The following is a 15684-nucleotide window of genomic DNA, read 5'->3' as shown; positions in this document are numbered from 1 at the left end:
TTAGTACATTATGGTCCATTTAGAGTCAAACAGACCATAAAGCAGGGTAGGGGCGGGGCTACACAGTGATTGACAGGTCTCTACCACGGCATTGTCCATGTTTTCGTCTTTTTAACTTGAACTATTTCACAGTGTGTTTTTTTACTTCATCAAAGATAATTGTAACATTTTGGTCGCTTAAAAAACGTCTTCATTCGATTGTACTAAGCTCCGCCCTCTTGTGTCACTAATGGTTGCAAATAACCAAGATGGCCGACTCAAACTTGAGAACGGGTGACGTCCCGGTGACTACGTCTACTTCTTCTATACAGTCTGTTGTCACTAACTAACCGCATACTGATGTGACTGGACCCTTTATTCTTGATGTTATTATTTGTCAGTGTGTTTTAGTGGATATGTTTAGTGTCTTAAATTCTCTCAGAACTGTTTATTACATTGAGAGAAACCCTGAATTGAAACTGAAGCACCGTTGACGATCAGTCACATGCTAACGTAGCGTTAGCTACAGAGGTTCTACCTCTATGTGGCCGTAGATATTGTGAATGTGCTGCTCACGAGGCTGTAGTCTCAAATAAAACTACAATATCTTCACCCTTCAAGTCTAAATAATCAAATCTTTGCTCTCTTTATTTGAAGACATTCAGCTCTGGATGCTACGTCGCCTTTTTCCTCCTCATCTTACTTCATTCTTTTCTTTTCATTTAACAAGAATTCATGAAAGTAATCATTTTAAAATGGCTATAAATATTAAAATATTGTCTTTAAAATGGTCCTGAATGGCCAGAAGTAGTCTGTCAATCACACAGACAACCATCATATTGTTATTTTAATCTTGTTTTTGCAGTTATGACCAGTCAAATACATCAGTGTTAACTTTCCTGAATCGGAAAGTAATAACTTAGTTTAGCTAATTAAATACTAGCGGGCACACAATTCAATTATTTTTCTGACTTTGGTTGCTTACATTTCTTTTCATATCAGAGCCCTTTAAATTTTAACATGACTTATAACTTGTCTTTTGCTCGTCTCTGTCTTCACAGCCATTTTGCATCAGTAATAATCAGATTTGTTTAGTTAAATAGGGAACAAAATGGTGTGACGTAACCCAAACATACTTTTTCCAGCTCCCTTCTCTTCCTGCTAACCATCTGAAAACTAAAAACGCTTAAAAACTCTAAATCTGTGCTTCGTAAGGCTGGGCAGTGCTAACAGGCTATGGCTAAAAAAAGGCTAAGGCTAGCCACCAGACTGCCAAAAAAGGCAAATAGTTAGCCAGCTATGGCTAGCTGACTGATTTAAAAAGTTTGTAAATTGGTAGCAAAGTGACACCTTAACACAAACAAATAAACTGTCTAACAACTAACCAGTGGTTATTAGCCAGCTAACAGTTAGCCAGCTGACAGGCACTAAGCTAGCATGGTAGCAAAGGCTAGCTACACACTGTAAAAACAACAGCTAGCTAAGAAAGTTAGCCAGCTAACAGGTTGATGGTTCAGTTGGGATTGTGCCCCACCTCTGTTCCCCTAAACTGAAACGTAACAATGATTTCATAGTGATATGAGACAAAGATTAGCATGCTAATCTTTGCGTTTTTTGCAGCGGTTACTTAAGTATTACAAGGATATATCCGACATGTTTGTCAGCAGATAAAACCTTGTAAGACTAAGATTATATAAGAAAGTTGATTTGGTGTCGATTTGTCAGCTTGCACAAAAAAAAAAATTCTGTGGTAAAAACATAAAAAAGAAGCTTTGTTCCCTCCGTCAGCACCATGTTTGTTGACGTGTTTTTGAGTGTTTGGAGCTACAGAGTGGAGTGAGCTGATTGTCTGAGCAGCCTCACAATCATTTAAAAACCTGCGTGGTCACTTCCTGTCTCGCTGCTCTTGTTTTTTCTGAGAATTTGAGGAGGCTGAACGCGTCCCACTTTGTCAATAAAGTTTTCCTTCAGCTCGGCTTTACATCCCAGCCGTGGAACACCCCGACGCTAAGTTTTCCACGTTCGTGTCCTGAACGCACCCCCCCCAACAACAACGATGCCGCCGCGAAGACCAGCGTGAAACAAACAAAGCGCTCCTTTAAAACCTGACAAACCAGGTTTTATTCCAGCTGGTTTGCTCACAGCTTTCACCAACTCCCACCACAGCGATCGTGGAGGGGGGAGGGGGGGTGCGGTCACTCTCAGCTGACCAGTTTGGGCAGCACCGTCCTGGGCTGGATGTTTCCGTTGGCGTCGGTGATCGCTGCCAAGTTAGTCCTGGTTTTGGAGGAGGAGGACATGGTGGTTGAGGAAGAGGTGGCGAGCTTGGATATGGAGGTGACGGCGCTGTCGGTGGTGGCGCGTTTGGAGGAGGATGAGGAGGTCTTTTCCACTGCGGTGGTGCCCGTCGGCGGCTTGGGGAGTCGCCTCCTCAGCCACGGGTGGCGCAGCGCCTGGCTGGGCGTCATCCTGAGCGTCGGGTCCCACTCCAGACACTGCTTGAGGAAGTCCAAGAACAGTGAGTCGTCGCCACCCTTCAGCGCCACGCTCCAGTCCTTGCTGCCCGGCGCGCCGCGTACCTTCCCGCGCCGCGAGCGACCGGCGTTCAGCACGGTGGTGCCGTCGGGCAGCGTGGTGACGGTGCAGTACCGCGGGTAGCCTTTAGACGACACAAAGTTCTTGGCTCTCTTGGAAGCGTCCAGGAGCTTCTGGCCGGGCATGCCCACCAGCTCGATGATGCACGCCAGCTGGTCGGCTTCGTCTTCGCCCGGCAACAGCGGGTAACCGGTCAGCAGCTCGGCCAGGATGCAGCCCAGAGACCACATGTCGATGGGCATCCCGTACCTGGAGCCTGGAGGCCAACGATTGAACAGTTAATATCTGGATTTATCAAAAATGATGCTAATTAATACTTAACATTCCCACCGATCATTTCTCAATCAGTTTTAACTAAGTCACTGTGAAATACTTGGTTAAGTTTAAGAAAAGATCGTGAAATACTTGGTTAAGTTCAGGAAAAGATCGTGAAATACTTAGGTTTAGGAAAAGATCGTGAAATACTTGGTTAGGTTCAGGAAAAGATCGTGAAATACTTGGTTAGGCTTAGGAAAAGATCGTGAAATACTTGGTTAGGCTTAGGAAAAGATCGTGAAATACTTAGTTAGGTTTAGGAAAACATGGTGGTTTGGGTTAAAATAACTACTGAAGCGCTGTAACAACATTGCACAAGTTACGTGAAAAATAAATCAGCGTTGACTTCTCGTTTCACATGGAGAACGAACAACGTTCTGGCTTAAAGATCACTGCTTTTTAAGTGTATGACATACAGAATATACAGAATATCGACGGATTAGAATATTACATTATCTTTCGTTGTTTTAGCTGTGAATGCTGGAGAACATCCTGGTAAACTTACCTAGAATGACCTCTGGCGCTCTGTAGAACCTGGACTGGATGTAGGTGTAAACTCTCTGATGTTCATAACAGCTGGAACCAAAATCTATGACCTGGAGACAGAAAGGATTGTTTTAACAGATGGATTATAATAGACACAAAGAGGTAAAAACCACCATTTCTCCGTCCCACCTTGATGCCGCTGCGTCCCTGCTGCTTCAGCAGGATGTTCTCCGGCTTCAGGTCGCAGTGGATGATGCGGTTCTTGTGCAGCGAGTCCAGACACTGCAGGATGGAGTGGGCGAACTTCCTGACCAGCGGGAGGCTGAAGCCCTGGAACTTGTTCTTCTTGATGAGCTCGTACAGGTTCATGCTGAGCAGCTCGAAGGTCATGCAGATGTGGTTGCGGAAGGTGAAGTTCTCCAGCATGTGGATCACGTTCATGCTGGAGTCCTTGTCCTGCTTCCTCAGGTGCTCCAGGATGCGAATCTCCTCCGCCGCCTGCCGGTGGAAGCGCTTCTCGTTGCGGACCATCTTCAGGGCCACGTGGGTCTGAGACCGGTGGTCGAAGGCCTTCACCACCTGAGGACGAGGAACACGGCCATCGGCCATTCAACACATGGTACAGAATAAACTATTAATCTAATGCTGTGGTCAATTCTACAGATGATGGTATTCAGATGGGAGGAGGACCAACAGAGGAGGAGAAGTGCAGGAGGGGGAGGAGAGGAGGACCAAAAGAAGAGGAGGAGGATAATCAGTAAAGGAGAAGAGGAGGACAGACAGGATAGGAGAGAAGAGCATAGGAGGAGAGGAAAATTAAGAGAAGACAGAAGAAGAGGACCATCAGAGGAGAGTAGTAGTACTACTAGTACACCAGTAGTAGTACATCACTAGTAGTACTACCAGTAGTAGTACTGTTACTACCTGTCCGAAGCTGCCCTTGCCGATGACTTTAAGGACTTCGTAGCGGTAGGAGATGTGGTCGTGAGGAATGTGGATGTAGGATCCCTGATCGTCGTCGTAGCCGCCGTTGTTGGCTCCGCCCATGACCCCCGACCTCTTCTTAGCATTCGGACCCACGAAATACACTGAAGGGGAGAAGAAGAAGAGCGCGATGACTCACTGATCACATTACTGATTGGTTATCTGTTGGGAGGTTCAGAGCCGCTCACCTTCCGGGTAGCTGAACACCTCGTGGTGCTCCAGAGACGACATCTTGGACATGAACTGCTTCATGGCCTGCTCCGGGGACAGGAAGGATGGCTTCGGCTTCACCTCCGTCGACTTGGTGGAGGAGGCGCTGCCCTGCCGGCAGTGGTGGGGGGGCTCCGGGGCCGGGGGGGGCTGCTGCCTGTCTGTCTGCCTGTCCGGCAGAGGGAGGCCCGGCCTGGTGGACCCCAGAGGAGCCAGACCGTTGGGCTGGGAGGTCAGAACGGGACGCTTGTTGGTGTTCTCCTCGTACAGATGAGAGGCCGACTGGACGGACTCAGACATGCTGGCTTTAGAGCCTCCCTGAGGAGGAGAGGAGGAGAGTGGTTAGAGGAGGAGGAGGAGGAGGAGGCGAGTGGTTAGAGGAGGAGAGTGGTTAGAGGAGGAGGAGGAGGAGAGTGGTTAGAGGAGGAGGAGGAGAGACATCAAGAGGAGGAGGAGAGGAGAGTGGTTAGAGGAGGAGGAGAGGACCAACAGAAGAAAGGAGAGGAGGAGGAAGGAGACACATCAGGCAAAGAGATGTGAAATTCAAACCTGAAGAACAAACTATGAACGGTTTGGTGAACGATGTTCCTGAACACAACACCAGAGCCTCTCTGATGATTAATAAATAAACAATGTGTCACCTGGTTCAATCTAACCAACAATAACAACAATAGAGACAGAGAGACAGCTGTCTCTCTGTCTCATTGTGTCATCTCTCAGTGAGTCAGTCCCTGTTGCTGTGGTGACCAGCACACCTGGGTCCTTTCAGATAACAAGAGGCGCACACACACACACACACACACACACGGTCTTTGAACTGGGCGGCTGTGTGTGTGTGTGTGTAATCTGGTCAGTGAGGATTAATGTGTCAAAACAAGGAAGTGAGTCAAGAGATAAAATTCAAACACACACACACACTACTCTGACTGTTTGTGTTGTCAGTAGTCAAAGTGACATATGAGAGCAAAATATTGACTCCTCCCTCACCTGACAACACCTTATCTCTCACACACACACACACACACACACACACACACATTTTAGATTATTGTTGATCAATCTACCAATAATAAAATATTTGAATATAAAATAATATAGAATAATATCAAAAATATAAATAGATATTGTGTAATAAAAGACAAAATGAATGAATACATACAAATATTTTTTTTTAAAGTTTAAATCTGAATCGGATGAATCAAAACTTCCTTTTGCACTTCTAATTGCATCTTTTATCCAAAAAATATATTCAGTTTAAAGTTTGAACAAACAGGAAAGCAGCAAATATTTTTGTTATTATTTAAGATTTATTAAAATAATTTATCATGATTATTATTAAATTGTTTTCTGTTGCTCAGTTGCTTCAGCTGTGAAACTGACAAACAGTCCTTTTATGATCATTTATTGATCGTATTGATTCATCATGAAGTCAAACAAACACAAACAGGACTAAATGCACTAAATGTACTAAATATTTGATCTGATGGATTGATCACATTGTGCTTTCTCTTTACAGTAATTAATCATAAAATAACTGATAAAGAAGATATAATAAATAAATAAATAACATCTTACGGGAAAAAAGCCTGCTAATGCTAACAGTCACTCTGGAGTTAATGGAGTAAACAAATGCTGCATCAGTTCCTTTAAACCATTAGTCCGCTGTGTGTGTGTGTGTGTGTCCGTCCTTCACGCCACCCTATAAACCAATCAGCTGTTTAAAGCCTCCCGGAGCAGAGGGCTATTATTAGCCGCGTGGCTACAGCCGACTGTTCCTGCTGCTCAGGCTCACATACAGGAGTTTCACGGCGCTAACGGCATGCTAACACGCTAACGGCAGAACAAAAAAAAACAAAACGGCCTTAAATCAGCGGAGCAGACGGCGGTGAAATGTCTCCAGATGCCGAGTTTGAAATATGAAGGAGCTACGTGGAGCTCGGCTTCCCTGAAAGCTGTATTCATACGTGTATTTAAACCTGTATTTATACGTGTATATTTTGCTGAAGGGAGACACGGGAGAACCAGGACTGAGAGGGGCAGACTGTCAGACCCTGCTGCAGTAGAATGAGAGCTTTTCTAAAGGGAATCTGGTGCTCAGAGACACTACCACTTTAGTCCACAGGGGGCGACACAATCAACACAAGATGAAAGTTCTTTGTCGTAGCTTTAAGCTAAAATTTGTCGTTGGATCCTTTGTAGTTTGGGGACGTTCGTACCGTCAGGACGTTGTGGTTGTTGTTACGAAGTCGCGGCAGCGCGACAGGCGACGTCGTCTCAGAGCCACCGTGACCCGGAGAGAAGACCCGCTCGCCCGCTTTGCCTGGAAAGAAAACAGAAGAAATCATTGAGAGGAGAAGAACACCAAAGTAAAAAACATCAACTACAATACAACAAGAAACGTGAACACAAGAGTAAAAATACAAAGTGTATAAGAAGTGATACTAACACCAGAAACTAAATATAATCGTATTGGTGTGTGTTTTTCAGTAGTAGAAAGTAACTAAGTACATCTACTCAAGTGTACTTAATTGCAATTTTGAGGTACTTGTACTTCCATAATATGCTATTTTATACTTCTAATCCATCTCATAGTACTTTTTACTGCACCACATTTATTTCACAGCTAAAGTTCCTTTGTTTTTACAAACAGAACATATGATCGACTTATTAAATATAATGCATTGTTACAGATAAAAACATACTTTTGCTACTTTAAGTACATCTTACCAGTAATACTTTTACTCAAGTAGAATAGTGAATGCAGGACTTGGTAACAGAGTATTTTCACAGTGTGTTACTAAGTGTGTGTACTTCTTTTGGTATATTTTTCAGCATCTTAACTGCCAAATCCGGTGTTTAGCGTAGCTTAGCACAAAGACTGGAAGCGGGGGGAAACTGCTAGCGTGTTTCTGATACATGTCTTGTACATCGAACAGAAGAGGTGTAAAAAGAGCTCCGACTATCAGACGACATGACGGAGAGTGTCAGCCTCTCAGAGGACATGATGTGTCCGTCGATGCCCCCCTCCCCCCCAACATACCAAATATCACATGACATGAACACCACCTAAAGAGGTTAGTGTTTCGTAAACGGGCATATCAGGAATGCGCTCGTCAAGCTCCCAAAATACTGGAAAGTGTCTGGAATCCTCCGACAGACGGCTGTGTTTTCATAGAGAGACGTGAGACCAGATTTAGACCGTTATGTTAGAAATGTGTCGGCATAATATGGCCTCTGGAACTCTATTTCTACTGAAACGAGTGCGTAGAAGCAGGTCGTTTCAACACTGGGAAACCTGAAGGCTACAGACGTCCTTCATGTTGCCAGTAGACGAGTGTGTCTTCATGTTTTTATGTTTTGTGTAGTTTGAATGAAGTGCGTCTCAATTATCAGCACGAGTTCTGTCAACGGATTCCGGTGGCTTTGAGGAGAGTTTATTAACTGCATGTTTTCCGCGTTTATAAATTTAAAATGTTCTATTTTGTCGATTATATATTCACTTTAACCAGCATCACATTGTCCCCTTTTCTACCTTTATCAATGTATTTGTCATCAACACTAAATATCCAGTTAATTACACAATATACTGCTATTTTATGCACAATTACTTTATTAATGTACATAAATGTACACTGTCAATATAAATCCTACAGACATAATCCTCCAGTCCATCTATTCAGTATTTGTTTGTTTACAACTTACAGAACACTTGACTTGTATATAAACGTTTTTATTCTTATTGTATTGTTTATTGGTTCTTTATATATAACATTTGTGATTACACCTCTCTTGAGTCTTTTCTTTACCTTTAAATGTCCACATTTGTTGTGCTTGTTATTTCTATTGCTCACACTTAGCCATTAAAGCTGATTGTGATTATAATGGTTGGTTATATTAAAGTATATTTACTACAGAGATCGTAGCACCTTTAAATATGAAGCAGTCCAGTTCAACATTGCTGACGATCACAACTTCAAACATGTAGTTGAATTAAAACCTCTCAGACATTATTATCATTAGGTTTAACAGGTGTACCTAATAAAGTGGCCACCGGCTGTTTATCTTAACTGAAATGAAGCAAACCGGCCTCAGATCCCCTTATGGACCAGACTGACCCGGTCTACGGAGGATGAAGGTTCTAACAGCCTGATAATCCTCCACGTCTACGCCTCACTTCCTTGTTCCTTCGACCACAACGTGACGACACAGCGAAGGGTTAAAGATCTGATTAGTGTCGTACTTTAAACCGTTCTTATCGGCTTCTGCCTCACAATCACAACCCGACACAAAACAACAACACTTCAAAGAAAAACAACTTCATTCTCAGTTCTTAACCTGCGTTCCAACGCTAACGGTTGTGATATATATATTAAATATATGAGATTTATGCTGCAATTTACACTCATTTAAATATCGGTTCATTTGTTCAAATGCAGAGCAGAAAGTGAGTTAATCAGTTTACTGTTAAATATGACCGAGAGGCCGCAAATCCTCACATCTGAGATGCAGTTTTTCACCATTTCTAAATGAAAATATTATTTAAAAATGTGTTAATTATTTCCTACTTCAAAGAACTCTCAACACGTTTGAACACTGCCTCTAAAAATTCTATTTAACTGAATTTAAAATGAATTTCAAGCACAATTTGGCTCCTCATCAGGTACATATTTATTACCATATAATCTAGTATTTTGGAGCATTTATGCATCAGGTCAAACTCTTTTCTTTCTTTTGAATGTTAAAATAAACACACTGCATGAACGAAGCCAACGTCGGTCTAACCACCGTTAAACTTGGCCTTTAAAATATTAAATATTAAATCTTAAATGCATATTGAGACACACAAACATCAGCCATACATAAACAAAGACAACATACACAAATAGACCACAACAAACTAATAATAAAACACGTTCCATCACGTCTTTGTGGTTGGATATTTGTCCCGCCTCTCCTCCACTGTGATTGGACGGCTGAGAATTTATTTTTAACTCTCGGCGACCAGAAACAAACAAACAAACAAACGTCAAACAATAAAGATGAGTATTAGTTCAAAAATTGTATTATTATTTCAAGAATGACGTCTTCAAATAGCTTGTTTTTGTACGACCACAACTGTCCAAAACAAAACGATATTCAGTTTGTTTTCATAAAACTCTATGGGAACTAGAAATGTTTAAAAATATGGAAAATTAGAAACAAAAGAAAGTCAGGTAAGACGTGTTTGGCATTTTAATATCCGCTCACAAGGAGCTGGATAAATATAGTAAATAACATTTGTGTTCTGGGAAGGATTACTTCTTCAGAAAATAGATAAAAAAAGAGTTTTCTCTTAAAAACGGATTAAATTGACTAATCGATGAACCAAACGACGGATGAAGATTTAAGACCTCTGACGACTACAGAACCGTCTTCACCTGCTGCTCGTGTGCACAAACACACCTGAACCTGAATGAATGTAAAACCCTCACAGGCCACCGTCCAGCTCTCTGCTCTCTAATCTCTAATCTCACATTAATCCCGCTAATGAGCTGGAACACCGTGACGCATCAAACTGCTGCATCAGCACAAAACAACACGAGCTGTAATCTGACCGACGATCAATACGTCTATACAGTATATATATTATATTAGTAATTACTACGTCTATACAGTATATATATTATAGTAGTTATTAATACGTCTGTATGTTTTTTAGCTCTAAACGTGACACGGAAACACATTTAAACTGCTGTTATCAAACAATCAGCTGATGTGTTTGCAGATAAAAAAGTTGTATTCTCTCCATTGTTATGTATATTTAACCTCCTTAAAATATTCATATTTTGGTTGTATTATCATTATTATATCATCACCGACTTATCTTATGTTTTGTAGGAATACCAAACAAACTAATATTGTATTTATTATAATAAAGCACAGACGAGATCAGCCTGAAAAACCTCCAGTATTGCTGGATTGAAACCGGCTGTGCAGTATTTTAACGACACTGTACTCTGTACTACTGTACTCTGTACTACTGTACAGTACATGCTGATAAAGTACCAGGAATCCGTGCTGCAGAGAGCACGTTGCAGTATCCCCCCCGACAGTTGCACGCCAGCAGAGTGGAAACGCGGCGTGCTGAATGTGAACTCGACACCGAGCTGGGAATGCCAGAGCGCCCGGAGAGCTCGCCCGGCATGCTGCTCGACAGGACGGGCGGGTAAGAAAAAAAAATATGCAGCAACGTGACCGCACACACACGCAGCGGGGTCACAAACTCACCGAAAGAAATGAACTACAGAGTCTAGAAAGTCAAAGCTTCATGTGTTAAAGCTGCATTCCCTCTAGTGACCACCAGGGGATGACTCCTCTGGTTGTATAGAAGTCTATGAGAAAATGACTCTACTTCTCTCTTGATTTATTACCTCAGTAAACATTGTAAACATGAGTTTATGGTCTCAATCTCTAGTTTCAAGTCTTCTTCAATACAGCATGATGTTCATTTAGTACATTATGGTCCATTTAGAGTCAAACAGACCATAAAGCAGGGGATGCTTTAGGGCGGGGCTACACGGTGATTGACAGGTCTCTACCAGAGACGTATACGGCGTCTCTACGTCACTCCTCCTCAGTCCAGATATGTTCACTTCCTGTTCACTGGTTGCAAAAAACCAAGATGGCGACGGCCAAATAACCAAACTGAAGGCTTCAAAACATCCACAAACCACATCTACTAAACTGAAACTACAGATGCACCGATTGCAAAAACTAAATTTTAGTCTGACCTGCGGATTCTGATTTTAGCAGATTAAGATTTTCTTTCTACAAACTATAATTAACAGCAAGGTTTCAAACTAACTTCTTCTTTAACCACTGCAAGAAAACATGTTTCAACTGTCGTGAAATCAGCGTAAACTGTCAAAAATGCCTCGATGTTATCCTTCTACTTTATCGTCACAGTATATATATATATATATATTATATTGTATAGTATATTTATATTATTTATTATCATATATACATATATTATTTATACTAAAAGTATATTATATATATGTAATATTCATATTATATTATTATATATTTATTGTAGTAGCTTGACAAACACATTAGGCCATACATTAGTAGTCATGCTTATGATAGTTTAAATGTTATAATGTTTATTTGGTTACAGACAGTTGATAGCGATTAGAGACAGATTGATTGATATATATATATATTATTATGTTATATAAATATAATAAAAGCAGTATGCTGACTTTAAAAAACAGAAAACAACTGACTGAACTGAAGCTTGAAGCTGTGTCTGTGGAGCTGGAGGCCAGAAATCACCCAGAAACCAACAACACACGCTGAACAACCACCAAATATCACCAGAAACCATCTCTTTACGCACAAAAACAGCTAGAAAACATCGATGGCTATTCTACAGCCAACAAACAGTTATAATACAGTTATTAAGGCGTTATAAACCGAAAACAATAAACACACACACGGTGTAAAACCTGTTTCTACTGTTGTAGCTGTCACTTCTATAAATAAACCCGACAGACGTTTGGAGCTAATTCCACATGATCATTAACAGCTTCTCCTCTGAGCCATTAGACACTAAAAGACAAGATTAAAGATGATTTAGTGAGCAGATAAAGAAAGGCTGTTTCCTATACTGTTAGCTAGTGTTTTGCTTTAATCCGTCTTCAGTTAATACGTTTAAATTAACGCTAGGTTAAATGAGAACCGGAGGAGGAGATCAGCGGTGTGTCCTCGCTACACTGGTCGCGCTCAGACGCCCTCAGGCCGGCTACAGAGGCTGTGCTCACCCGTTGGGAGGACCGATGTTCCGGGCTTCTTGGTTAACATGGCGGCCGCTCCTCTCCTCTGGACACAGACGGACGGGGACCGGACGCCTCCTCTTAAGCTCCTCCTTTTCCTCCTCCCTAGTCCTCCTCTTCCTCCTCTTCTTCTTCTTCTTGTAGTTTATTGGCGGACTACAAACCAACGTCCAAGGTGCATACCGCCACCTACTGGAGCGGAGTGTGTACCATCATGTCTTTATGACATAATTTAAACACAATAATAATGTGATGTATGCGTCATTGAGTCCTGTATGTACTAACCTTCATCTACTGAAAGTAGCACCCTCTTTTCTACTTTTACTTCTACCACTTCTCACTCTGACACGTCTGAATTTTGTTATCATTTCTACCTTAGACGTCTATACAACTAGAGGAGTCGCCCCCTGGTGGACATCAGAGAGAATGCAGCTTTAAGAATAAACTTCATTCTGCAGAACCGGAGGTTGCCGCCTGGTGCACATTTGTAATACTTTTTTTATATTACAATTCTGCCCAGATCGTCCACATTGCACTTATTAAAGCCATTTTCAGCAACAGTAACGTATTAGCACCATTAGCATCTGTAGCACTAAGTAGTCAAAGGCTTTGTCAATATTAACATTAATCGAGCTGCAGGAAACAAAGGCAACAATACTGATTCTCCTCACTACATTACCAATAACACCAGTGATACTCACCACCGTGTGCCGTTTGAACCACAGAGACAATGATGCTCAAGGTGTTCTTCATCTCCAGTGTTTCCCGTATGAGGACATCATCACTCACACAAACTGTGTGATTGTTTATTTGGCTGCTTGGAGACCAACAGTGTGTTTACATCAGAGACAAGAGAGCGGTCTCAGTGTAAAGCGTGGTCTCAGGTTTCACAGCTTTTAGTTAAACTACAAAGAGACTTATGTAACACGTACACATTCAGGACAGCAGAAATAAATACAGAATGAAGCACAGAACATGACCTCACCTTCTGGTTAGGTAATAAAACAGGATGGTTTACTGAGAGATTTGAGATGGTTTTACTCGGCAAAGTTACCCAGAAAACCATGCATGGACCACCAAAAATGGGCCAATTAGGCACAAGGACTCAATGAAGCAGTAAAAAAAAAATAATAAAACTTGCACTACACGCTTGCATGGATGGTTTCCAATAATATTTGCCATCTCCATTGTTTACTAAATGATAGAAAACTGGTTTGTTAATGAAGTAAAAGGTTGGAAACCAATGAACTATAGGTGACCAACCCCTTACATGCATGTAGGGATTTATTTTATGTTCTGACTGATATTGAATGCATCAATCTTTTTTTATTCAGCAATTAACTGTCCTGTAAATGACAAACAAAGAGCATGAAAACAAGTGGCGGATACTTGTCAGGATAAGATGACGTAGATCAGGCTTTTCGGTTCCACGAAGCAAGTTTGGCAAAATCACCATGGCAACACATCCATAAGCTTGAAGCTGCTCCAGCGCAGGCTAACTGAAGGTAGCTGGATAAGCTGCCACTCCCCCGGAAACAATGGCAGCTCCCTCCCAGCCATTGATCTCAATGGCTCCCTGCCATTGAGATCCACTGATGAAGGAGGATATTAGTTAGATTAGCGTTTTATAGGGAGAGAGTTCTTCCACATCGCCAAGATCCGTTATCACATCACGATGACTTCCTATACGAGCGCTATCCATTCTGCCCACAAGGAATCATTTATTTACAGACCTTCTGGAGCATACATTGAACACCACACGCTGCAGCCGAGCATTGATGTCTCACACACTGGATGCAGCCTTGAGCTGTTCTGCGAGTGGTACATTGTTGTACAGTGTCGGCCATGAGGAGAACATGGGGAAAGCCGCTGCATGCCGTGCTGTTGGTAAAGTTTATTAGGCGCTTAATAAACTTATGGATGTGTTCATTACATCACCATGGCACATATTGTACTGACTCAGCAGTCTGAGTAATGTGTGTGTGTGTGTGTTAGTGTTTACTTGCTCCCATGTCCTCTTGATGGCTGCGTTGCATACATGAGATTTAAAGCACTCATAAAATATAAAACAGGCAGAAAAATAGGGACTTTTTAAACTGTGGTATTTTAGATGAATGATTAATATTAATTTAATGGAGGAATTAAAAAGTGATAAAATACTGTAATTTAGACTAAACTAGACTGCCATCTAGCGGTTTGGATGCGCTAAAACCAATTAGTTATTTTCTTTATTGTGAAAAACAAAGCTGACCGGAAGTCGGTAAGCTTGTCAAGTTTCAAGATGGCGGCGGGACGAGGGGCGTTTTTACCGAGTTACCTGGAGGGTCTGAGGAGGAACCCCAACACGAACTGCGGCCAAACGGCTCCGGCGAGACCACTAACGTTTCGCAAACCGGGTCCGGGCGAAAGAGAGCCCGGGCCGGGTGGTAACAGTCAAACGGACGGAAAGAGGGGGAAGAACCAGCCAACGGCAGCGCCATGTTCGTTTAGCGTGAACGGTTGCAGGTGACAGCAAACAATTAAGTACAAATTTACAAATCTTTGAATAATTACATTATTTTATTGATCTTAATCCTTTATTTTTTGTGTGTGTGTATTTTTAACCCAGATGGCCAGAAACCAGAATAAATGAATATAAAGCAGATTTCCCCCAAATGGTAACTCAATCTGAAGATAACTTAATGGAAAGGTAAGATACGTTTATTTATATATTTAAATAACAGCTAAATATGAACATTAATACTTCACTTTATCTTTACACAGTACATAGGTGAATATACCTTTGCTTTCATATATATTCACCTATAAATACAATGATACATGGGTGAATATATGTTAAAGTTAATGTAACATTTATTCAAATGAAGTAAAACACGCTAAGGCTCAATTTAAATAAATATAATGTAAGTTGAGTAAAAAACATGAAAGTGAAGTTTTACTTTTGTGAATTGTACATTTATTGATGTAAAACTTTGCAGAAATATGAAATTAATTAGATGTAGAATATTATTTTTCATATATTGTTGTGAACCTTAATATAAGTTTTTATATTAAATAAAGTGGAGCTAACCGGGTAACATCGATGAATGATTTTAAAGACAACTTTAACCTTTTTGCCCAAAAATAAACATTTTTTTCAAGATTTACAGTCTGAATGTAAAGTTCTACTGATGATGGTTCTCCTCCAGTATTCAGTAGAACATGTGTTTCTAGTGTCTGGTCTCTGATCATGTTTCATTGTAAACAACCAGTCAGCTAGTAACGTTAGCAGCACCGCTAACGGCTAACCAACAGGAGG

At 41.4% G+C, this 15684-nt stretch overlaps 2 protein-coding genes across 4 annotated transcripts in view; one reads left to right on the top strand and one right to left on the bottom strand.

Annotated features, from left to right (window-relative positions):
* Positions 1-103: 103 nt before the first annotated feature.
* On the bottom strand, positions 104-13719 carry dyrk2 (dual-specificity tyrosine-(Y)-phosphorylation regulated kinase 2). Of its 2 annotated transcripts, XM_031859202.1 has the most exons (8): positions 13088-13719; positions 12375-12578; positions 6786-6889; positions 4548-4887; positions 4300-4463; positions 3565-3954; positions 3395-3485; positions 104-2830 (listed from the first exon to the last, which is right to left on the bottom strand). In XM_031859202.1, exons 2-8 carry the CDS (start codon positions 12412-12414, stop codon positions 2181-2183), a joined length of 1779 nt encoding a protein of 592 aa, XP_031715062.1. In that variant the 5' UTR covers positions 12415-12578; positions 13088-13719; the 3' UTR covers positions 104-2180. The 2 variants fall into 2 exon arrangements, with proteins under 2 accessions (XP_031715062.1, XP_031715063.1); XM_031859203.1 differs by lacking the exon at positions 13088-13719 and having other exon boundaries at positions 12375-12768.
* A 726-nt stretch (positions 13720-14445) lies between these two features.
* LOC116389990 (F-box only protein 15-like) overlaps positions 14446-15684 on the top strand; it is a 15761-nt gene continuing 14522 nt past the window's right edge. For both annotated transcript variants that reach the window (XM_031859194.1, XM_031859193.1), the window contains exons 1-2: positions 14446-14891; positions 14995-15075. In XM_031859194.1, the coding sequence (XP_031715054.1) occupies positions 14668-14891; positions 14995-15075 (305 nt within the window). In that variant the 5' untranslated portion in view covers positions 14446-14667. The remainder of the gene's footprint in view (positions 14892-14994; positions 15076-15684) is intronic.

The sequence above is a fragment of the Anarrhichthys ocellatus genome, unplaced genomic scaffold (assembly GCF_004355925.1).
Source record: "Anarrhichthys ocellatus isolate YVR2014 unplaced genomic scaffold, GSC_Weel_1.0 scaffold21, whole genome shotgun sequence".
NCBI lineage: Eukaryota > Metazoa > Chordata > Actinopteri > Perciformes > Anarhichadidae > Anarrhichthys > Anarrhichthys ocellatus.
The sequence above is the reverse complement of the archived record's forward strand: the minus strand, read 5'-3'. Positions and strand labels throughout refer to the sequence as shown.